Here is a 24,310-nt window from a genome sequence, read left to right on the forward strand (position 1 = left end):
CCTTGCTTACTTGCTTAGAGTAAATATGCTTACAAAACAGTCTGGGTTTAAAAATGGAAACTTAAGGAGTTATACTTGCAGTTTCCCTGGTGGGTTTTTTTTGGAGAAACACTTAGCCTACTAAATGCCAAGTGTTTTCACAGAAGATTTCATTTAATCTTTACCATTTTGAGAAGGTTTTAATTTCCTTGTTTTACAGATGGGGAGACTCAAACTCAGGGAGTTAGATACTGTATCCAAGGTCATCTTGATTCCAAGGCTCTGTCTACTAGACCCCATTTGCCTCTGTACTTTTAAATGAATATGACTGTGGAATATACAATTTTGTAATGCATGTGAAACAACACTGCCTCTATTCTTTGTAGCCTCATTAATGTATTAACGTACTCTTGTCTGAAGTTGTAAGTTTTTAAGAAAAGAAGTTAATAACTGAAAATTGGGCAATATCTGGAGCTCCCCTTCCTCTGCCTTTTTGTTGATGTCATTTTGCTAGGTATCAGTTGTAGGGATTACACTCAAACCATAGTAACTTTCTTATATCTTTTACTAGCAGCCCCTAAAAATATTTTTTAAAGAATGTTATTTTATCTGTAGTCTGCAATTGAGCAGTAACAAACTTTTTTCATTTCCTACTGGATTGGATACAGTAGTCCTAGCATTATTCGTGTCTTCTGAGGGGTCTTTAACATAATATTTATTTACTGAAATGTGTTTTGTAGCTTCGTCAGCAGTTGAAGTGGTTGATATGTGAACTCTGCAGATTATATAACCTCCCTAAGCACCTGGATGTTGAGATGCTAGATCAGCCACTACCCACGGGTCAGGTAAAGTAAAAATTCTCTAGTGTTAAAGAGCTAAAATAAATTGTATCAAGAAAAGGTAAAACTAGGATGGTTTTTCTTATTATATAATTTATTTAGAACTTAGTTTTTGTTTTCCTGTTGAATTTTTTTGTCTGTTTTACTTTAGGTCTAAAAATAATCTTTTCATTCTTTGGAGCTGCTGGTGTTGACTATGATAGGCAAACAATCCCCCTCCCCCCTTTGTTGTTGTTAATATTCCTGGTTTCCATAACTGTTCCTTGCTTATTCAGTTGTTTGCTTTTGCTTATTTATTTACCTTCACCTGGAATGCCATTTCCTTAAGTCCTTATGTGCTTCTTAAGACCTAACCCAAATGTTATCTCCTCCAAGCAGTACAGGTACCCAGTAGCTCCCCACCACCTCTGACTTTTCAGGATTTCTCGATTTACCTATTTAGGCATAATTTATAGACACTATACTATAATAGATAACGATTTAGTTCTTATACCACCCACTTACCCATCCACCTCCCCTTCTTAAAACATCATTATGCTTAGTCATATGGATAATTACTATTTATCATTAGGACTTTGTAGTGTATAGTTTTCTATTATGACAATTCCTTTCTCATACAGTTTTTTGTTTTGCAGTGTCTTCTTTATAATAATAATAATAATTCTATTTTTTTTTTTTTCTCCCCAAATCCTCCCAGTACATAGTTGTGTATTTTAGTGGTAGGTCCTTCTAGTTGTGGCATGTGGGACACCGCCTCAGCATGGCCTGATGAGCGGTGCCGTGTACGCACCCAGGATCCAAACTGTTGAAATCCTGAACCGCCGAAGCAGAGCATGCGAACTTAACCACTGGGCCACGGGCCGGCCCCGATAATAATAATTCTTAGTTTAAAAAAGTTATGTTCTATCCTTTTACTGTGAGATCTCCCTCTCTTCTGGAGCCTTTGGTTTTTCTGTACCAGTCTTGGCAGGTTGTTCTCTGGACTGGCTGTACAGCTGTCACCTTGAAATTTTTGCCTCCTCTGCTGGAGTAGATCCATTGTTTCCTGATCTCGTGTCATCTTTCTTGGCTTACCCTTTATCATTTTGCCTGAGTACATCCTCAAGTAAAATGCTAAGAAAGCATGAAGGAGTAGTACATTTTCTGGGTTGTAACCTCTAAAAAATTATGGCCAGACCACTGTAGGTTTGAATCTTGATTCTGCTGCTTATTAGCTGTGTTAGCTAATTTTCTTGGGCTAATTACCTAGTCACTGTGTATATCAATTTCCTGTTTTCAAAATGGAGGAAATAGTAATAGTACCTATATTTTGGGGGAGCTATGAAGATTAAATGTGTTAGTACATGTAAATCATTTAGAGCAGTGCCTGGCACATAGTGAATGCCCAGTAAATGTTAACTGTTGTAGTATTCTGCGCTCACATTTGATTGATAGTTTGGTTGAATGTGTAATTCTAGGTTGAAAATAATTTTCCCTCAGAATTTCAAAGACTGTGCTGTTTCTTCTAGCCAATGATGTTGTTGAAGCCTGATACCGTTTTGAGTCTTATTAGTCTCTGCATGACTTTCCAGAAGCTTTAGGAGTTTGTCTTTTCCTTAATGTTCTGAAATACCACAACAGTGTGCTTAGTTGTGGTCTTTTTTTTTTTTTTTTTTGTCGTCATTGTTGCTAGGCAGTCAGTATGGATGGGCTTTTTCAAATTTGGGCTCTTGAATCTTTCTGCTTGGGCAAATGTTTCTGTATTTTTTTCTGGGATAACTTTCTCCTTTCCATTTTCTTTATTTGTTCATTTTTGAATGTCTACAAATGGGATTTTAGATCTCTTAATTTGAGTCTTTGTATCACTGATCTCTATATTCTCTCTCTCTTTTTTAATTTCAAATTCTGGAAGATTTTTCCTGTCTTTCAACTTCTGGAAATTTTATTTGGACAGTCATAACTTTAAGTTTTGTTTTCGTTATTTGTTGCTGCTTAACTAGTTGCCCCAGAACTTAATGGCTTAAAATAACAATTTATCGTCTCTCTCGTGATTGTGTTAATTGACTAGGCTTAGGTGGATAGTTTTTCTGCTGGCCTCACTGTGCAGTCAGATAGTGGCTGGGACTGCTAGTCATGTGGAAACACAACTACCCAGGAATGTCCAGGTTGGTCTCTTCACGCATGTTTGACACCTTGGTGTTTCTTCACTTAGCCCTTCTCTCCACATGGCATCTCATCCTCCAGGACCTCTTCGTGTGGCTTCTCTTTCTTTAGGAAGGTAGTCTGAATTCTTATTTCTGGCTTCCAAGGGCACAGAAGTGGAAGCTGCCAGGTCTTTTACAGCTTAAATTTGGAACTGGCCCAGTGTCATTTCTACCACATTTATTGGTTAAAGCAAATCAAGGAGCCAGCCCAGGTTGACTGTGGGAGGGGACCGTATAAGGGGATGAATGCTGGCAGGTGTGGTTCATTGGGGACCCTTTACAGAGATGAACCATAAGTTCTAAGAGCTTTGTCTTGTTCTTTGATTATTCCTTGTTCATAGCATTTTGTTTTTGTTTTATAGATATAATGTATTTTTAAGTGTCTTTAAGGAGTTATTTTGATACTCTTGTCCTCTCCTTCTCTAGCATCATAATTTTCTCTCTTTTTTTTTGTGAGGAGGATTGGCCCTGAGCAAAATCTGTTGCCAATCTTGGTCCTTTTGCTTGAGGAAGATTGTCGCTGAGCTAATATCTGTGCCAGTCTTCCTCTGTTTTATGTGGGATGCCACCACAGTGTGGCTTGATGAGTGGTGCTAGGTCTGCACCCAGAATCCACACCTGTGAACCCTGGGTTGCTGAAGCAGAACGTGTGAACTTAACCATTACGCTGGCCCCTATTTGTTTTTTTTTCTGGTTTGTCTTGGTCTTGTTTTTCTTTTTGAAGACTTTCCTCAAATATCTGTTTATTCTGTGTTGCTCATTCATATTTTTCTTCTTTTTTTTTTCTTTCCTCTTTTTTTCATTTATATTTGAGAGAGGTACTGAAAGGCTGATTGGGAATTCTTTGTGTCCAAGACTTGTCAACTGATAGCTTTTAGGAAGAATTTAAGCTGACTTCTAACCCCATCCCCCACCCTTCTATTTCCTGGCATAATAATAAATGATGGCTGGAACTACTTGTTTCTCTGGACATGAAACCTTATACTATCTTGCTTGAGGTAGATACATGTCTCTCTAGGGTCTGCTTAAGGAGGTGGGGGAGAACAGTGTGTAGTGGGGGCTGGAAAGTGTGTTTTGTATATTGGCTTTTGGTTGATCGCTTTGTTTTCAGTCCTGTCCATCATTCCTGCTGTCTGGTGTACCTGGTATCTTGGAGTCTAGAGCCTCTCTAGGGTGCTGTGGGACAAATTAGCCTCCTTATTATCCCCTAACCTATGGCTTTACTTGTTTTCTCCATTAATTACCATTACGCCATTTGCTGTCATCTTCTAGCATGAATGAATTCTCTTTTCTGCTGGTAGCCCATTTCTTTTTTTCGTCTTTTTGTTATCATTGTGTTCTTCACTGTAATTCTAGTGGAGCCTCAGGAAAGAGAGAAGATAGGAGAAATATATATTCTCTGTTTAATTTTCCTTCTCTGGGATGTCTGAAACTTAGGTTTTTCACTTACAATTTATCATGGACACAGTACATATAGATCTACCTTGTTTTTCATGACTGAATATAATTCCATGTAGGGATATAACTTGCGAATTACATGAAGAAATTTTCTAAATTTGAATCATCCTTGCATTCCCATAATAAACACTCAGCTCCTACATGGGGGGGCGCTTGGAGAACGACACAAAGGATATGATAATATTTTATTTTTGAATTTTTTTACTTTAAGTGAGATTATAATACAGTTTGTTTCGTTTTCTTTTAGGCTCTTGTTTCATTTTGATATCAGGGTTTATGCAGTCTTATAAAATGACTTGGGAACCTTTGTGTGTTTTTTCTAAGATCTAGGACAGTTTAAATCAATAATTTTCAACTAGGGGCAATTTTGCTTCTCATGGGATGTTTGGGAATATCTGGAGACATTTTTGGTTGTCACAACTGGTGGAGGTTAGGGGATGCATGTGGCATTTTGTGGTAAAGGGGATGTTACTAAACATCCTACAATATCAGGAGAGTCCCCACAACAAAGAATTATCTGGCCCAAAGTATCGATAGTTTCAAGGTTGATAAACTCTGGTTTAAATAAACATCTGAACCTGATAGGTTTTTCTCTTCTGTGAATTAGTCTGCTCAGATTTTCCATTTCTTCAGTCAGTTTTAGTAATTTTAGATTCTTAAAAAGTGATCACTTCACCTGTACTTTTGAAGCTTTGGTAAGGATGTGCAGAGTATTCACTTTTTGCATAATCTTCATCTGTAGGCACAATCCTCTTTTTATTTCTAAAGTTGTTTTCTTTATCTTGATTACTTGTCAGAAGCATGTCTGTTTTATTATATTGCTCTTTTGAAAGAATCAGTTCTTAGTTTTATTATTTAAATATAATATGTTTTCTTTGTTTTTAGTCTGTCTTAATTATTCCTCCTTTTTTTATTTTAGTTTATTGGATCAATGTGACTTAAATTGCTTTTTTTTTTTTTTAAAGATTTTATTTTTTCCTTTTTCTCCCCAAAGCCCCCCAGTACATAGTTGTGTATTCTTCGGTGTGGGTTCTTCTAGTTGTGGCATGTGGGACGCTGCCTCAGCGTGGTCTGATGAGCAGTGCCATGTCCGCGCCCAGGATTCGAACCAACGAAACACTGGGCCGCTTGCAGCGGAGTGTGCGAACTTAACCACTCGGCCACGGGGCCAGCCCCTAAATTGCTTTTTTAATAAACACGTAAGGGTATACATATTTTGAGTGCTGTTTGACTTTATTGCATAGGTTTTAAAATACAGTATTATTATCTAAATAGTTTGTATTTCCTGAGTAGTTTGATTCCATCTTTTCTTCATATTACTCTTGTTATATTTCACAAGAAAAAGTTTTAAATAATATGTATTAACAACATATAAACATAAGTTTACTAGTGTAACAGATAGTTACAGTGAATACCTGGGAACTGTCACCTAGCTAGCTACTACCCAGGTGAAGAAATAGAACGTTGCTAGCACTGCAGAAACCTTCTGCAAGCTCCTTTCAGATTATCATTCCCCTGTATGCTATTCCTTTCCTTACTTTTCTCGGTTTTATCACCCATTTATGCATTCTTAAACAATATAGTTTAGTATTGCCTGTTTTTGAGTTTCATATTGAGTCATGTATTTGTTCTTTCATGTCTGTCTTTAGCGCAACATTTTGTGTTAAATTGATTCGTATTGTGTGTAGCTATAGTTCTTTTTCATTGCTGTATTTATTCCATTGTTTTAATATACTGTATTTATACATTTGATTGTTCACGGACATTTGGGTTGATTTCAGTTTGCTGTTAGGAACAGCATTACCATGATCATTCTTGTCCATATTTTATGGTATACCTATGTGAGCATTTCTCTAGGCACATACTTAGGAGTTGGATTACTGGGGCATGACGGTCAATTTCTTCTTAAACTCAGGAGTTATTTAGGAAAAAATTTTTAAACTTTCTCAGGTGGCTTTTGGGCTATTTTCAGTTTTTCACTGTGGTCAGAGAATATGGCCTGTAACCTCTCAGCTGAATTATCCAGCAGTTGCTTAGACCTAACCATTGATGTTACTGTTGTCTTTGCTCATTGCTGTTTCTTGTATTCTCTGGTTCCCTGCCTCTGAAATACATCGCTGAATAATGTCCTCTGTTCTTTTTCTGGAAAGGATTTGTGGGATGTGTATGGAGAGTGTGCCTTGAATACTCAGTGTCTGTTTTTATTATTCATTCAACAAATATCTATTGGACTCTGTGTAAAGTACTCTGTCAGTGCTGAGGATCCAGTGGTGAACAAACACAGATATGGCTCCTGTCCTGATGGAACTAGATATAGAATTCTAAGTTCATAATTGAGTCTCTTCCAGGTTCTTTACACTTTTATTTTCCTGTATTTATTGTTACAGATGAAAAGTCTGATGCCTGTCTGATTCTTACTTCTTTCTCTATATTATATTTTTTCTTTCTGGAAGTTGGTTTTTTTCTTTAACTGTGAAGTGTGGAGTTCTACTTTTCAATAGTCCTTTGGGGCATTCAGAGCTACTTGATATTCTGAAGTCTTTCTTTAGTTTGGCAACATTTGTCTCTCTTATTTCTTTACCTCCGTCTTCTGGATGAATATTTGATCCCTGTATTCCTATCTTCCATTTCCCTTAACTCTTTTCTTATTTCTGTTGCCTCTTTTTTCCCCCTCCCAGCTCCTTTTTCTCGACATTTTAAGGGAATGTCACAATTTGGTAGTCTTCTTAATCGTAAATATTTTGTTCATTCAAGTCCATTGTGCTCTTTGACCTTCTACTGAGTGTTTTCTTTTTTTTTTTGGGGGGGGGGGTGGCAGAATCATTTTGATTTCCCAGAATTGTATTGTCCTTTGTAGAGTCATCATTTTATATTTTGTAGATGTAGTATCTTCTGAGTTACTGCTAAAAATTCCAATTAGATATTTTTCTCCTGTTTTATTTCCTTGATTATCACTGCTTCTGCTCACTTGTTCTGCTTGTTCAACTTGGTGCCTTTATTTCAGATTGCTAGTTTTCTTCAACCACCTGGTGATATTTGGTTGTCTGCCCATTTATAGATGGAGTATACCATTGATCAGTATCAATTGTTGATATGAGTGTCCTCAGCAATTATCTGGTTTGCACACCAGTGCTCTGCCTGTGTGTAATGGCAGGTAATGTAGTGTAATGGGGCATGTAATGGGGAGGTGCTGGCAGGTGGACCTTCCAACTCCTGAGTAAAAGGAAAAGATGAGTCTGTTACAAGGTTTTGCTCCTGTGTTATATTAAAAAAATTCTGTCTTTCTCTCTGGTTCTGACACCCACACTAAGAGGCCATCAAGGTAGGCATCCTATATAAGAGAGTGATCTTTACCAGCTGTAGTTGGAACAAATACAGCAAGAATTTCTGGGAAAAAAAAATCCTACTAACTTTATGTACTGAGTCCTGGAGAACTACACTCTGGGCCAGGAAACTTGTCTTTTTTTTTTTTAAGATTTTATTTTTCCTTTTTCTCCCCAAAGCCCCCTGGTACATAGCTGTGTATTTTTAGTTGTGGGTTTTTCTAGTTGTGGCATGTGGGATGCCGCCTCAGCATGGCTTGATGAGCGGTGCCGTGCCCGTGCCCAGGATCCGAACCGGCGAAACCCTGTGCCGCTGAAGCCGAGCGCATGAACTTAACCACTGGGCCACAGGGCCGGCCCTGAAACTTGTCTTTTTGAACTCTGCCAAAACTAGGTATGAAGTGCCTTTAAAACCCCATCAGATTCATTGTGAATGAGTGGTAAATTGTGTCTTGTAGAGAAGTATTCTGTGGTAAATAACATGTTGTACAAAAGAAAAATAGCTCTTTAGTGCAATGGTGGTCATTTTATAATTTTTAGTTTTGTGCAATGTCACTTTCTTTATGACACATTTGACCTTTTTAAATGTAAAGCAGTTGAATTTATGGAAAGGTTCAGGCTTTGGGTTATTTAAGTGAAAGAAGCCATTGACCTTATATACATAGCCATATGCGTAAAATGTTTTCTTATTTAAATTAGAATATGTTTTAAAAATTTTTTCAGTTTTGCTTTATATTTCACTGATTGCCTTTGTTTATTCCTAAGGTATATATTCAGTTGAATTGTTCAAAATTATTTCTTTTTTAAAAGCTGATAAATATTATTTGTCAAATCAAAGTGGATTAAAAAGTAAATGTTTCAACTTTGATAAGCTCTTAGTAGAACTGCAGTGATAGATGATTGATAGTTTGTCCCTAAAGTCTACTAATATACCCAGTGTGTGCTTATTTTATTCTGTGTATCCCTGGCAAATTCTTTTTCCTTTTCAGAATGGGACAACGGAAGAAGTGACTTCAGAAGAGGAGGAAGAGGAAGAGATGGCTGAAGTAGGTATTTTATGTAAGAATAACATTTTATAAATATCTTCATTTTTGAACATTTTAGTAACTCTCTAATCTCCTTTTAAACCACTGTTAATGTGGAGTAATGAAAAGCACTTTATGTTTGGAATTCAGTGTAATTTCTAAAATCTGGCTTTTCCTCTAATTAGTGGTATGCTTTTGAGCAAACTGCTTATCTGACATCCTTGGATTTGATTTCTTGGGAAAAAAAGAGCTCTTAACATTTAGCACTAAAATTATATTTACATTTAATAGTAATCAATACTTATCCTATATTTGGTTATTTTTAAGAAGAGAAACTACTAAGTTTAAAAAGTTCTGTGTTTGAATAAAAGGAGAATTTGAGAACATTTCAGGGACTACTCACTGGAAGTAATGAAACTCTCTCAACATTGAAAAATCATCTAAGAATTTCATTGAGCAAATTCCAAAGACGTTGAGCTTAGGCCTGTTTAGTTGCCAGTCACTGATATAATTTTACAAGTTTTCAGGCTCTGAAGCTTTGCATTTAAATGCAAACTTTAGAATGAAGATCTGTGTTTCTACATTGACCAGATAAAAAGTATTTGAATTCTGTGGTCTTGATTTTAAAACGTTTTTCTGTTTTGGATCTTAGAATTAATTCAGGTTATTGACTTGTTTTCTTGATTTGAAAAATTTTAAATCTAAAATATGCTTCTTAGAATGCCTTACAACTGAAGAGGTAGTTGTGGGTTTGTATTTGTTTTGTGAGTCAGGAAGTAAAATAATTAATTGTCTAATTAGAGTGACTTTTGGGATCGAGAGCTTATTTTTAATATTTTCATGGGAATAAACTGAGTGAAAACATTAAACCTTTTCCATGAGTCCAGTGTACAGTGAGGTAGATGTTGTACTCAAAGAGTTTGTGTACCTTTCTTTTTTCCCTCACAAGATAATATAAAGAAGGGAAAGCAACATTTAGGGAAATCTAGAAAGATAGGAGGCTGGACTTGGGAGATGTCAGGTTAGAATAGGTGAAAAGAAGATATTCTAAAATAATGTGGTAAAAAGGCCCAGAATAACCTTGGGCATAGTGTGTTTGGGTGCATTGGATGCAGTTCTTTTGGGAGAAGAAGTTTGATGTGTTGGAGTCAAGGAAAGCAAGGTTGGCTGGAAAAGGCAGATGGCTAAAAGACTTGAATTGGAGGTAAATATGTTTATATTTTGTGTGATTGATCATAAGCAGAGAATAGTGTGCTGAGAATATTGTTTTATAAATATGGCACTGATAAATTCTGTTCCGTGCTGATTAAGACTCAAGTGGAGAAGTTTTGTGGATCGGAATGTGGCTGAGGTTGAAGATATAGGAGAAAAAAATAGAGGCGAAGGGCATTTGTGAGAACTCTAAAGAAAAGAAGTGTGGGCTGGAAGAGTGAGGCTGAAAGGTGCAAACTAGGGGAGGGAAGCTGCATGACGCATGGAGTCATGGACAGGATCTGAATAAGAAAGGAATGTAATAGGAGTTGAAGAGATGGCAGTTCAAGAAAAAGACCATTGAATCTAGATGGAAGTGGTCATTAACCTAGTCTAGAAATCACAGTGAATTAATCTGCTTGAAAAATGGAGACAATAAGTGTAAACTACTCCTTCAGAGATTTTGATGATTGAAGTAAGATCATAGATAACAGTTAGGATTAAAAAAATTCTGCATAGATTTGTATATGTGTAAGAGCAGATGAAAGAGGAAAGGACGGAGGGGAATGATGTAGTGATTAAAGATGTTGGCCTGGGGATATTATTCAAATTCTTATTCTAACTCTTTCCCTAACTATAAAAATCAATAGCTGCTCACTACAGAAAACTTGGAAGAAGGAAAATTACTAAATGTCTCTAGAGATAACTATTAATATTTCAGTATATGTCCTTCTAGTCTGTTTTTTTCTGTGCTTATTTTGGCATAATTAAGATTCTATATATTCAGTTTTGTATTCCGTGCTTTTCATTTCATTATTGATAACAAAAGAAACCATTATGCTATGTTGGCGTTTTAATGGTCTTCTGATATTCTGTAGAATTGGGTTAACTGTTCTGGTATTTTTGCACATGCAGATTTTGTATTTGTTTTTGTGGTTATACAGTCGAAATAGGCATCTTTTGTGCCTAAATCTGTGTTTACATTTTAGACTAGTTTCTTACAATAGATTTCCAGAAGTCAAGTTACCAGAACAAAGCATGAACAGTTAAGATTCTTGATATTTGATGCTAAACTGTTTCAAAAGTTCCTCTTAATAGATTTAAAAGATGGCTTATTTGGTAATAGTTAGGACTTGGTGAGCTGTTAAATATGCTTTACTCAGATTCTAGCTTTTAAACAAAATATACGATGTAAAATTTGAGTTGAATGTCAAGGCTTTTTACCCTCACCATAGAATACATGTATTCTCTCTGTTCCCTGTTGAGTCAAGAATAATTTAACTTTTGGCATAAGCTTGAATAAGCGAATATTTTTCGTATTTTTGTAGGATATAGAAGACTTGGATCACTATGAGATGAAGGAAGAAGAGCCTATTAGTGGAAAAAAGTCAGAGGATGAAGGAATTGAAAAAGAAAACTTGGCAATATTAGAAAAAATTAGGAAGACTCAAAGGCAAGACCATCTAAATGTAAGTGTGTGTAAACATCTAGAACTTTTGCAGTTAAGTAAAGTAATTATAGGTAATAATAGAAATCCAGGACAAGTCATTAAGATACCAATCCAGCTGCCCTCCTCATCACTGCCTTGGTTGTAGATGCAGCCATTTGTTTTGTTGCCCGAGTTTTTTTTTTTTTTTTTTTTTTCTAACGTTTCTCACCTATTGTTAATCACATTCTACCTTGTTCATCTGCTTTTTATGTCCTGGAATCACCTACTGTTCACTGTATGATGCCCCCTTTCCAGCCTGTTTATGCTGTTTTCTCTGCTTACCCTCCTCCTATGGGATCAATATATTTAAATTTGGTCTCTCCTATAAAGTATAGTTCAAATTCTTTCTTCTCCATGAAGCTGCCATCTGGTCTGTTCTGCCCTGACCAAATCAAAAGTAATTTTTCTTTTGACTTAACATCTCTTTTCTGTGAAGTAGCATGGGGGAGTGAAATGAACTCTGAGTTTGGTGACAAACATAGCTGTGTGACTTCAGTTTCCTCAACTCTAAAATGTGGGTAATACATACCTTTTGGATAATTACTGTGAAGAATAAATGAGAATGATGTATATAAAATGCCCAGAGTAGGGAAAGATCAAATGAGAGTCTAACTGTCTATCTCAACACTTACTGCTTACTTCCTGCCTTGTATTAGAGCTATTTATCAACCCTATGAAATCTGAGGACCAGTTCCTTTGTCTTGGGCATGGGTTTCTCAAACACAGGGAATGAATTGTTATGCAAAGACATGCCAAGTATTATAAAGTGGTAAATTACTCTCCCTCCTTCAGTCTTACTTACTATATTAATTTAATTGGCAAATCTTTTTTTCAAAGAGCAAAGAAATTTAGCCCAGCCCTTATCTTATTTAAGAAAGTAAGTTTGTGGCATCTACATTAATGATGTTTACTGTACCATCTGTATCTTTTTTTTTTTTTAAAGATTTTATTTTTTCCTTTTTCTCCCCAAAGCCCCCCAGTACATAGTTGTATATTCTTCGTTGTGGATCCTTCTAGTTGTGGCATGTGGGACGCTGCCTCAGCATGGTCTGATGAGCAGTGCCATGTCCTCGCCCAGGATTCGAACCAACGAAACACTGGGCCACCTGCAGCGGAGCGCGCGAACTTAATCACTCGACCACGGGGCCAGCCCCACCATCTGTATCTTTTGATTGCTTCCAGTCTGTATGTTATAGTCAGAACAACTAAAAATTATTGGACACTTTCACATAACAGACACCAAGCAAAGTACTTTAAACTTTATATATCTTCCCATTTAATCTTCATAACCACTGTGTGAAATATTCGTCCTATTCAGTCGTGTGAAACTTGGGTTTAAACTAGTTAAGTAATGTATTCAAGGTCACACAGGTAGGAAGTAATATCTTTATAAACCTGATGTTTTTCCCCCCCAAACTGTAGGGTAGCCCTTGACATTTTATATTTTACATGCTCAGTGTTGTTTAATCAAAAGGCATTCTGAATGTTTTTGTCTTATGATAAACAGTTCCATTCATATTCAGTCTTAGGATAAGATATTCCTGCATTTTCATCTTTAGGGAAGTCCCAACACTGAAAAGAACTGAAACCAGTTGTGTGTAGGCAAACATGTTGTTTCTCAATTTCTTAACAGGTAAACTAGACCTTCAGTATAACGTTCTTGCTTATAGTCTTAGTAATCGAACTGTGCTTTAGTTAATAATGTGTCATGATGAAGGTCTTCTAGTATTTTCAAAATTAATGGGGCTCCCACACACCTATTAGAATGGCCCAAATCAGGAACCCCAAATGCTGACGAGGATGTGCAGCAACAAGAGCCCTCACCTACTCCTCATGGGAGTGTAGAATGCGCCAGCTCTGGAACACTGTCTGGCAGACTCTTAGAAAACTAAACAGTCTTACCATACGATCCAGCAGTTGAGCTCCTTGGTATTTACCCAAGTGAACTGAAAACTTACGTCCCCACAAAAACCTGCACATAGATATCTGTAGCAGCTTTATTTGTAATTGCAAAAACTTGGAAGCAACCAGTATATCCTTCAGTGGGTTAATGGATAAATGAACTGTGGTCCATTCAGACAATGGAATATTATTCCCTGCTAAAAAAAGAAATGTGTTAAGACATGGAAGAACATTAAATCCATGTTACTGAGTGAAAGAAGCCAATCTGAAAAGGCTGCCTACTGTCTATTTCCAACTGTATGACATTCTGGAAAAGACAAAACTATGGAGACAGTGAAAAGATCAGTGGTTGGCAGGAGTTTCGAGGGGAGGAGGATGAATAGACAGAGCATGAAGGATTTTTAGCACAATGAAAATACTCTGTATGATACTATAATGATGGATACATGTCATTATACATTTGTCCAAACCCATAGAATGTACAGCACCAAAAGTGAACCTAAAGGTCAATTATGGACTTTAGGTGATTATGAAGTGTCAATGTAGTTCATCAGTTGTAAGAAATGTACCCCTCTGGTGAGGGATCTTGATAATGAGGGAGACTATGCATTGTGGGGGCAGTTGTATGGAAAATCTTTGTACTTTCCCCTCAGTTTTGCTGTAAACCTAAAACTGCTCTAAAAAATAAAATCTTAAAAAAATTAATAAAAATTAAAAAAAATTGATGGAGTTTGAAATAGACTCATATTCAGTTCTGTGCTATTGGAGGGGCCATAGTGATCTGGACATATTGGCTAGACCTTTCTTTTTTTCAGGTAAGAAATAGTAAATGACCCAGACTTGTCCCCAATTTTATATTCCTGTTGAAACTTCGTAATCCTTGATGTAATTAAACTTTTTTGACTTCTTAAAATTTTGAGTGGTGATCCACTTTTTACAATCTCATTGTAACCTTTTATTTCAGGTTCAATACCTTAAATCTTTATTTAATTCAGCAGATCCTGGTAAACAGCAGATTTTATATTTCAGGGTGCAGTGTCTGGGTCTGTGCAAGCTTCAGATAGACTTATGAAAGAGCTCAGGGACATATACAGATCACAGAGTTATAAAACAGGTAAGGACCTCTGGATCTCTGTTGTCTCTGTTGTCCTTCTGTTATTTTCCATTTTCAGATAGTAAACTTCATTTCTCATAATATAACCGGACAGAAACAGAAAAGTTTATTAAATTTATTTTAGGTATGTAAATTTTACCTACAATTTATTTAGGGGGGTAAAATAGGATGAGTTTAGTTGTTTTTTGATTTTTAAAAGTTAGTTTTATGGCTACATCATAATTTTTTTGTCTTCTTATGATGGGAATTAACTCATATGATTTTTATCTTCTGGGAAAAGTACAAGTCATATCGGCTTTGGAAAGTAAATAAAATGAATATACAGTCATGCACCACACTGACACTTTGGTCAATGACAGACCACATATACGACAGTGGTCCCATGAGATTAGTACTGTATAGCCTAGGTGTGTAGTAGGCTAGGCCATCTAGGTTTGTGTAAGTACACTCTATGATGTTCACATAACAACAAAGTCACCTAAGGATGCATTTCTCAGAACATTCCCATCATTAAGTGATGCTTGATTGTATTGTACAAATAAAGAACTATTACTAAGTTGATTGTTTTCCTTTTTTGAAAACAACATAATGAACTCTTATTGTAGAGGTAGTTATGGTATTACTTTAAAAATAGGTGGACTTTTGTTTTTTTCATTTCAGTGTTTGACTTGAGTGTTCTTTCTTACCCAACAAGACTTAAATATTGTGGAGCCTCTCTATTTGAAGTAAAATTCCCTTATATTGTTACAGAGATTCTAACAGGATTAAATATGGGAACGAGCCAAACTTTAATTTGTTTGAAAAGGTAGCGTTAGGATCCATTCAGAAGTTGTCAGAGTGATCAAAGCTAAATCATTAGTGCTTACTCAAAATAAAAACAAAAACAGCAGAAAAAACCCTGCTTTATATAGTACAAGGTAAGCTAGACTTGTTTCTGAGTTATTAGAAATTTTGGTGTCCTAACAATTTCTCTTATAAGAAGTCTAAAAAGTTTTTCTGTAGAAACTTAATAGAATGCAGTTAAATATTTGAATACTGGTTTATCTTTAAATGTTAAATAATTACTTATTTGTTACAACATTGTAGTATCAAAAAATAATAACTAGATATAGAGTGGAATTGGTTAAATTATGGTATATCCATAAAACACATTACTACAGTTATTAAAAAGATTGACAATAGATTTCTATATTCAGAGTTGGAAAGATGCCCAGAAAATTGAAGAAACATTATAAAACTATATATGTAGAGGAATTCCATTTTTATGGAAATGTTTGCATGTGCATAAAAGAAAAGTCTTAAGTAATATGATTTTGCATAATCTATTTTTCTTCCACTCACAGTTAATGGTAAACAGTTTCTTAACTCAGTCAAGAATCCTCTTCATTGATGACTTTAATTATCTGTTAATAAGATACTCAGCTCCAGTGGCAAAATATTTATAATGTATCTTAGTTCTGTGTTTTAATAGCAAAATTTCTAGCTTTTGTTGGCTATTCATTGTATACATTTACACCAAAGTAATAGTTATAAGATCAGATGAAGAGTAACTGACATGCCCTATATCTTTACAGGGATTTATTCAGTGGAACTCATAAATGACAGTTTATATGACTGGCATGTTAAATTGCAGAAGTAAGTGGCTTTTCATGCTAACCACTCTTTGTAATGGTAGACTATCACAGTGGAGATTTTCTTTCTCCTTAGTTTGGTACCTTTACACCATGGCTTTTACTTAGAACTTTAGACTCTATTTCTATAGAAATAGTTCTCAGGTTGTTAAAATGAGCTGTTTCTTAGGCTTAATAAGTAAAGTGAGAAAGAAGAAGGAGAAAAAGAAGGACTAGCCTGTGGAATAAAGTGTTTCATGGAGTTAGTGAGACAGTAGGGGACTATAGAAACAAAAGCATATTTAATAATTTGAGATTGACTGTGATAACTAGTTTATATTTGAGATAAGGGATTTGAGTAGGACCTGAATATATTGAACAGTTGTAGACAAATTTAGATGTTGTTAGTGATTTTACTTTTTCTGGTCTTGTCCATGGTAAATTTCTCTCCTTGAATCCCTCGTCTAATAATACAAGTTTATTGTATTAAATTTTTAGATCTATAGATTTGTGGATTAAATTTTTTTGAGTTTTTGAGAAAATTATGTATATATGACTATTTCCTTTAGAATGACTGCTAACTTTGAATCCCCTTAGGAGAATAGATTTAGATTACTATGATCTCTTTTTGGACATTTAATTCCAAGGAGTTGCAGGCTGTAGTGATTTATTTTTCCAGGGATCATAGAGCAGCTTTAGACATTCTCTGTTTGGAACTTAACCTTAGGGGTTCTGTTTTAGCTCTTGGACTGATTCATTCTTGAACTTAGTAAGAAAAAAATCTCTGACTTTTGTTTGAACTATTTTTTGTTTTGTAATTCTTAGGGTCGATCCTGATAGTCCTTTGCACAGTGATCTTCAGATCTTAAAAGAAAAAGAAGGCATAGAATATATTTTGCTTAACTTCTCTTTTAAGGTAAGAAAATTGTAAGGGGACTCCATATGCTTCTGTTGGGAATGTATATTTGTACAGTTGCTTTGGTAAAACAGAAGATATTCATAACCTGTAGTTCAGGAATTCTCTTCCTAGGTATATGCTCTGCAAGAAATAAGTAAGTACTTAGGTGCACCAAGAGACATATAGAATAATGTTCAGAGCAGCATTGTTATAACAACCCCAAATAAAAATAATCTGTGTCTCTTCCAATAGAATGGAGAACTGTGGTATTCTTAAAATGGAAAAGAGCTGTGTGCAAAACAAGATAGATCAATCTTAAAGACAGTGTTGAACAAAAGAAACTAGACTATAAACATGTTTTGTAAGATTTCATTTATATAGAACTCAAAAATAAGTAAAACTAAATTTTATTGTTTAGGGTGTGCATTCTCACTGGAGGCAGTATCACCCACACTGGGATGAAAATTGGTCCTTGGAGTGAAAAAAATCTTAGATATTATAATGGTCTGTGGCCCTTTAAGGGGCCACAGTACATAAACAGATACATAGTATGTCTGTGGCATTAAAATTTCCGGGGGGTGGGGTGTGGAATTAAGAAAAAATATTTCTAAAAAGGTTTCTTAGTGGGCCAAAAATGAAAAGAAGTTTGAGAAACACTGATTTATGGATTCATGCTTGGGCAATAAAGATATTATTACCATACAGTTTAGGATAGTGAGTACATCTACTTGAGAAGGAGGGAGTTGTGAGCTGAAAAGGACTTCTGGAGGCTTCTTAGATACTGGCTACAGTCTGTTTCTTAACCAGGGTGGTGGTTACATGGACACGTCTTTTACAGTGATGTGTAATGATGTACCTTTATATTTTACACACTTTTCTGAGTTTGTGTTATATTTAATTTTTTTAAGATGCTAAAAATAAAAGTTAAAGAAGAATAGCAATGGAATCTAGATAAAATGTAATGATTTAATATGGAATCTGGATAAATGTAGTGGTTTTAAATCTTTTGTTAAAAAAAACTAGGGTGCCGGCCCCATGGCCGGGTGGTTAAGTTCCCGCGCTCTGCTTCGGTGGCCCAGGGTTTCGCCGGTTCGCATCCCGGGCGCGGACAATGGCACCGCTCATCAGGCCATGTTGAGGTGGAATCCCACATGCCACAACTAGAAGGACCCACAACTAGAATGTATGACTATGTGCTGGGGGGATTTGGGGAGAAAAAGCAATAAAAAAAAATTAAAAAAAAAAAAACTAGCAAGTGTTTCTGAGGAATTATATTTGGATTATATGGAGCATCTTTTTGACCTGTTCTTTTAAATTGAGAAGAAAAACTTATGCAACAGTTGTCTTACAGATACATTTATTTTTCCATTTCAGTTAGGTAGACTTCAATGCATTAGGTGCTATGGAAGGCTTGAGAATGTGGAGGCATCTAAAACATAATCCCTGTTCTTCAAGAACCCATAGTTTTCTGGGGAGAAATCTGTGCTGAAGGCCATAGGGCTCTAGGGATCACGATAAAGAGTTTGGTGTCTCACCTCTATGTAGTAAAGGACCAGTAGAGGTTTGGAGGCAGGGGCGTGATTGGTCTGTTAGGCTTTTCATTTTATTTTTTTGAAACAATGATTATGCTTTCAGCATCAGAGTAGGGTTTGGATAGGATAGAGTAGATTTCTGAGAGACTAATTGGGGGCTTTGATTTTAATCTAGGCAAGGGGTAATGAAGGTTGGTGGTAGTAGCAGTACCTGAGAGTGGATGGATATGAGGTGTTTTGAAGGAAGCAAAGATTTGAACGACTACTTCCTTTATACTTGAGAAAGAGTAATTTTCTGAAAGCTTCTTACTTAGCTTTGGTGTGTGTTTATTCTTGTTTGGGGATAAATCTTCATTTATGATTGAACTTTCTTCAAATAGCCCAAATGTCAAGTGTCAGTATTTTCCCTAAGTTTTCTTATTGTAGAAACTGTTGTGGTTGTCAACTGGGTTGTCTTCCTAGAGAATGAATCTGGTATATATTTACTGAAGTTGCTAATGACTACATTTTTACTGATTCATATGGTGAAAAGAAAAAATAAACCAGGAAGATGTCTTTTTAGAAAAATATGTAATGCAAAATATTTTTAGCCTGAAAAATCTAAACAATCATATTAAATCATATGCCCATGTGACCAAGCTTAAGAAATAGAGCCTTATCAGTACCTTTGAAGCCCCCTGTGGGCCTCTCACCCCTCACTTCTTCCTTAGGAGGTATCTCTGAGGGAATATGAAATCTTGACCAGGAAACTGAAGGACTTGAGGCTGCAGATAGTGTTTCCATTAAATTTTCCTGCTCTAGGTAGAACTTCAGGGAGGGGACGATCTGGGAGGTAGATGGCTGAAATTCTGTTGGATTTCTGTTTCTGGACCAAACACAGAAAGAAGGGCCTTTAGTAGGGCTGGAGTATTTCTTAAGAGACCTAGGAAGAATGTGATTGCCCTAAGCTAACTGACCTTGTGAAAAACATCTTAAACTGAATTGCCAAGTTATTAGTATCAGGATTCAGACTTTGGAGGGTAGCAGGTATGACTCAGGATTCACAGGAAGGAGCATGAACAGTGTTTATGGCCTTAGATGTCCATAGTGACAACTTGAGAGTCATGAATAATAAGAAAATGGAACTTGAGATATAACACACGAGTATGGGGACGGGGATGGGGATAGGAGGGAATGGAACCTATTAGATTTGTCAGCAACTTGGTGAATCTGTTATGATCTGCTTTTAAGAAAGTGGCGTTCTGGCTTTTCAGGCCACATCTGAATTACTGAGTTGAATTCTGACGTAGTACTTTAAGAAGGGTTTGTCGAGACAAATTTGGGTTCATTTAGAGAATAGCAGCAAGGATTAGAATGAGATTCCATTCCATGTCCTAAGGTAGCTGGTTAAATTGTGGATTTGGAGAGGAGAACATGGGAGTTCATGATAGCTTGTCTTCAACTGTTTGAAGGGCTGTGTATGTGGAAGCATTAGTTTGATTTTGTTTTCGATGAACACAAGGCATGACAGAACTAGTAAGTCAAACCATAAAGAGGCGATTTTCACCTTGGTATAAGGAAGTGATTTGTAACTATTTAGAGCCATCTAGACATACAGTCTTTCAAAAATAGAATGTTCCTCATCATTAAGAATAGCTTAGGAAGCCAAGATGTTGAATTGGAAATCAGGTAATTTTATGAGATGCTTGTAAACTCTGAGACACTCAGTTTCTGAGTTAGTATACTAAGATAACTCAAATTTCTATTTTAACAGTCATCCTCAACCCCCTCCCACCCCCCTAGAACTCCTTTTTATTTTTGTAAAATTTTGATTACTGAGTTCCATAGTACAGAGTTTATGGAATAGAGTCCCTGGCTTTTGGTGAAGAAGAGTTACTCTGAGGAATTACTTAAAATGAAGGTAGTTCTCACTGCCACATAATCAATTAAAGGAGGTTTTGTGAGGCCACCCAGTGGCTCAGTGGTGGGGTTTGTGCGCTCTGCTTCGGAGGCCCAAGGTTTCATGGGTTTGGATCCTGGGCGCGGACATGGCACTCACTGCTCATCGGGCCATGCTGAGGCGGCATGCCACATAGCACAACCAGAGGCACTCACAACTTAAATATACAGTTTTATACTGGGAGGCTTTGGGGAGAAGAAGAAGAAGAAGAAGAAAAAGAAAAAGATTGGCAACAGACGTTACCTCAGGTGCCAATCTTTAAAAAAAGAAAAAAAGGAAGTTTTGTATATTCACTCATTTGGGATCACATAAAGATCTAAAAAATAGGAGATTAAATGAAGTTGTACTTTACCAAGCTTTGCATCTATGCCTTTCATTGTATCTGTTAAGTTATAGATAAAAGGTGAACTACTTATTTGGAAGTAGATTACAATAATTGTCATTAAGTTGATATCTTGTGTGGATAGAGTTCTTTTTCTACCTTGTAGTAGAAATGTCAGATTATCTGTGTGCTTTTTATCTTCCTCTCCTATTAGGATTAAATTCATAGTTTATACGTTCCTCAGAATCATATTTGAGGATGAGTAGAGAGAGAGAGTTAAAGTAAGTTACTGGAATTATGCTACTTATTCTTCCAGTTAAAACTGTATTTTTGTGTTCCTTGGAAATAAGTGGATGAGACAAATGTTTTTTAGCTCCCTTACCCTCAAATTGTTTTTTGAAAAGGCATTAGTTGTTTCCTTACCCTCTTTTATTTGAACATAGAAGTTGGAGGTAATTTGTCTTTGACTTCCTGACACATCTTCATTAGAGGCGATACGCTTTTTCTCTACCCCACTGCTGTAGGAAGGTGAGGGGCTGCTTTCTTGGCCTCCTGGCCACCAAGAGACTGACCTCTAACATTCATGGCCACCTCATCTACATCTTTGCTTGAGTTCATTAAGAGAAAAAGCTCTTGTTCTTCTGGAAACCTGTTTCTAGGACTGAGAATTTGAAAGAGAATTATGCTTGGGAGCCTGAGAATTAGCTGAGGTGTTTTTTTTTCTCTCGGCATCTTCTCTTCATATATTTTTATCAAGTCTGATGATCTTCGTTGTCTAATTGGAGCAATTAGTCTATTTGTTTTTAATGTTGGTATTGATATTTGGGTTTAAGTCTATCATCTCATAAGTGCTTTCTATTTGTCCTTCTTGCTTCATGCTCCTTTTTCTCTTTTCTTTGGATTTTTTTTATTACTCCAATTTCCCAGCTATATTAGGTTGCTACTTATACATTCTTTTACTCTTCTTTACTACCTTACAATTATAATTCATATCTTTAACTTGTCAAAGTCTAATATAAATATTTAATTTATATTTTTAATTTTCCTTGTCAATGCAGAGACCTTAGAACTGAGCATGTACCCCCTGCCAAATAATGTGCTATTGTCATGAATTTTAGTTCTAAACTTATCTAAAACCTTACACATCATTGTTATATAATTTGTCAATATTCATTTAGATCTACATGTATATTTGCTCTTTTCATGGTCTTTATTCTCCAGGTCTAGGATCATCTTTCTCCTGCCTGAATAATATCCTTTAGTATTTCCTTTAGTTTATGTCTGCTGATAGGAAAATATCTTTATTTTGACTTCATTTTGGGGAAGTACTTTCATTGGGTATAGATTTCTAGGTTGGAAATTTAATAATTTCAACACCTCAAAAATATGATTTCCTTATCATATTCTTCATTGATTCTCTTGAAGTATTTATAGTGCATAAATCTTGTGAAGTCTTTAATCGGTTTTGGAAAATTCTCAGACATTATCTCTTCAAATATTACTTCTATCATATTCTTTCTTCTTCTAGGACTCTACATATATGATAAGACTTTTCAGTACATTCATTCCCTTCTGTCTTGTATTTTCTGAGTTTTCTACCTTTTTATCTCTCTTGGCTTCATTCTGGATGTTTTCTCACCTGCTTTCCAGAATACGGGGTTTTTCCTGCCAAGTCTTTGCTGTGGTTAAACTCATTCATTAAGTTATTAATTTCATTAAGTTATTAAGTTCTGAGTTTCAGAATTTCTGTTTGGTTCATTTTTATAATTTTAGTTCTCTGCCAGGATTTTCCATCTTTTCTTTCCTTTTGCACACTTAACAATTATTTTAAAATCTGTGTCTGATAACTCTATTACCTTGATCCCTTGTGGTTTTATGTCTGTTGTTTGCTTCTTATTGTCTGATCATGTTGTCTTTAAGTCTCCTGTAACTGGCTATTTTTAGTGATAGATACAATATATGAAAAATTAGAGAGCTAATTTGAAGCCATGGATGATATTCAGAGAGTATTTACATTTGTGCCTGTCAGGGGCTTGGGTGCTGGCAACCCAGGGTCAGGGATTGAGATGATGAAAAGCTAGACGTTATTCTCCAACAGTCAGGGCAATTTGCAGTTTGTCCTTCAGGGTCCCAACCTAACGTGTGGGAGACTTGTAAAGGCCTCTCCTTGGTGGATCCTGAGCTCCAATTTTTATCTCCCTAGCCCAGTGAGTCTGTGCGTTCTACTTAGTTTCTTAACCTCCTACCTTCCTCTTCTGTATTTGAAAGAAAACCCAAGGGGAAAAAAAGGCCTTGCCCTCTGGGGTTTCCTTTTTCTACCTAATCTTAGCTCTGTAATTTTTACGTTTTGCCTACCTTTTCTAGGTCTTAGACAGAGGATTGATCCAAATTATCCAGTCCATCATTATTGGAATGGTTCCTTTATATAATACTATCGGAAGTGGAACCCCTTCATGTATTTCATAAGTTTACCAAAACACTGTCCTGTTTGGGTCTGATCCTAACTTCATTTTTATTTGCTTTGGTTTTTATTTCGTTTTATTTTTTTGGTATTTTTACTTTTATGACCCTCACTCATCATCAGGTAATAATAGACTATTTTAAAATCTTCTAAATAGTAATTAAGGATATTCTTAAAGTTAATCTTACATGTTTGTTTTTTAGGATAACTTTCCATTTGATCCTCCATTTGTTCGAGTGGTGTTACCTGTTCTTTCAGGAGGGTAAGTTTAAGTGATTATTTTCTTTGACAGTGTGTGTCAGAATCATCTGGAGGCCTAGTTAAATGCTAAGTGGCCTAGAATGTTAGGCTTTACCCCAAGGTTTCTGATTCAGTAGGTCTGGGGTGGGGCCTGAGAATTTGCATTTCTAAGACAGTCTCAGATGAAGCTGATGTTGCTAGTCTGGGGACCACAATTGGAGAACCATTGATATAAACCATTAAATTGTTGTTTATAGAGTTTTTATGGCCCCTATTTGTGTACATTTCACCATAAAAAATCAGAAGTTTTTCAAATATAAATTGTGATTGAGGATTTAGAGAAAGTTAGGATTATAGAGTGATTCCCACATGCCTGTGATCCTAGGAATAATTACAGAAAATCTCATGGGCCTGTAGAGCTGGCCATCGAATTCCTTCTAAAGGTGGTTGTTTCATTCAGTTTGGAAGAATCAAATGGTAATTGTCATGCATTTTTATTGAAGTTTGTATTGCTTTTTTGTGATTAGAAGTTATATGACAGATGGGGAAAAGATCAGAATTTGTACCTAGGTTAGTTATGAAGTGTTCTGTAGACCCTCAAAGTAGGAGCAGTTAAACTTATTTGAGAATTCTGAAAGGTTCAGCTGACCAGTTCTGTTTTGTGAGATGATATATATTATCGTGATTAAAGTCTCAAAATATCCAGTTCTTACTTTGATCATCTCTATGGCTGATATAGTTTCATTTAGATTAAAAAATAGGGGCAGTTGGAGCTGGCCTGGTGGCGTAGTGGTTAGGTTTGTGT

General features: G+C 35.9%; 1 protein-coding gene across 3 annotated transcripts in view; it reads left to right on the top strand.

Annotated features, from left to right (window-relative positions):
• Positions 1 to 24,310, top strand: part of UBE2Q2 (ubiquitin conjugating enzyme E2 Q2) — a 62,484-nt gene that overhangs the window by 16,490 nt on the left and 21,684 nt on the right. For 2 of the 3 annotated variants that reach the window (XR_011501624.1, XM_014856448.3), the window contains exons 3-9: positions 720 to 824; positions 8,772 to 8,828; positions 11,327 to 11,467; positions 14,419 to 14,503; positions 16,078 to 16,138; positions 16,939 to 17,029; positions 23,469 to 23,527. Coding sequence is in view for 2 of the 3 variants with exons in the window: in XM_014856448.3 (XP_014711934.1) it covers positions 720 to 824; positions 8,772 to 8,828; positions 11,327 to 11,467; positions 14,419 to 14,503; positions 16,078 to 16,138; positions 16,939 to 17,029; positions 23,469 to 23,527 (599 nt within the window). In the remaining variant the exon portion in view is untranslated. The remainder of the gene's footprint in view (positions 1 to 719; positions 825 to 8,771; positions 8,829 to 11,326; positions 11,468 to 14,418; positions 14,504 to 16,077; positions 16,139 to 16,938; positions 17,030 to 23,468; positions 23,528 to 24,310) is intronic. The other variant, XM_070504399.1, reaches the window with a different exon arrangement.

The sequence above is a fragment of the Equus asinus genome, chromosome 2, assembly GCF_041296235.1.
Source record: "Equus asinus isolate D_3611 breed Donkey chromosome 2, EquAss-T2T_v2, whole genome shotgun sequence".
Taxonomy (NCBI): Eukaryota; Metazoa; Chordata; class Mammalia; order Perissodactyla; family Equidae; genus Equus; species Equus asinus.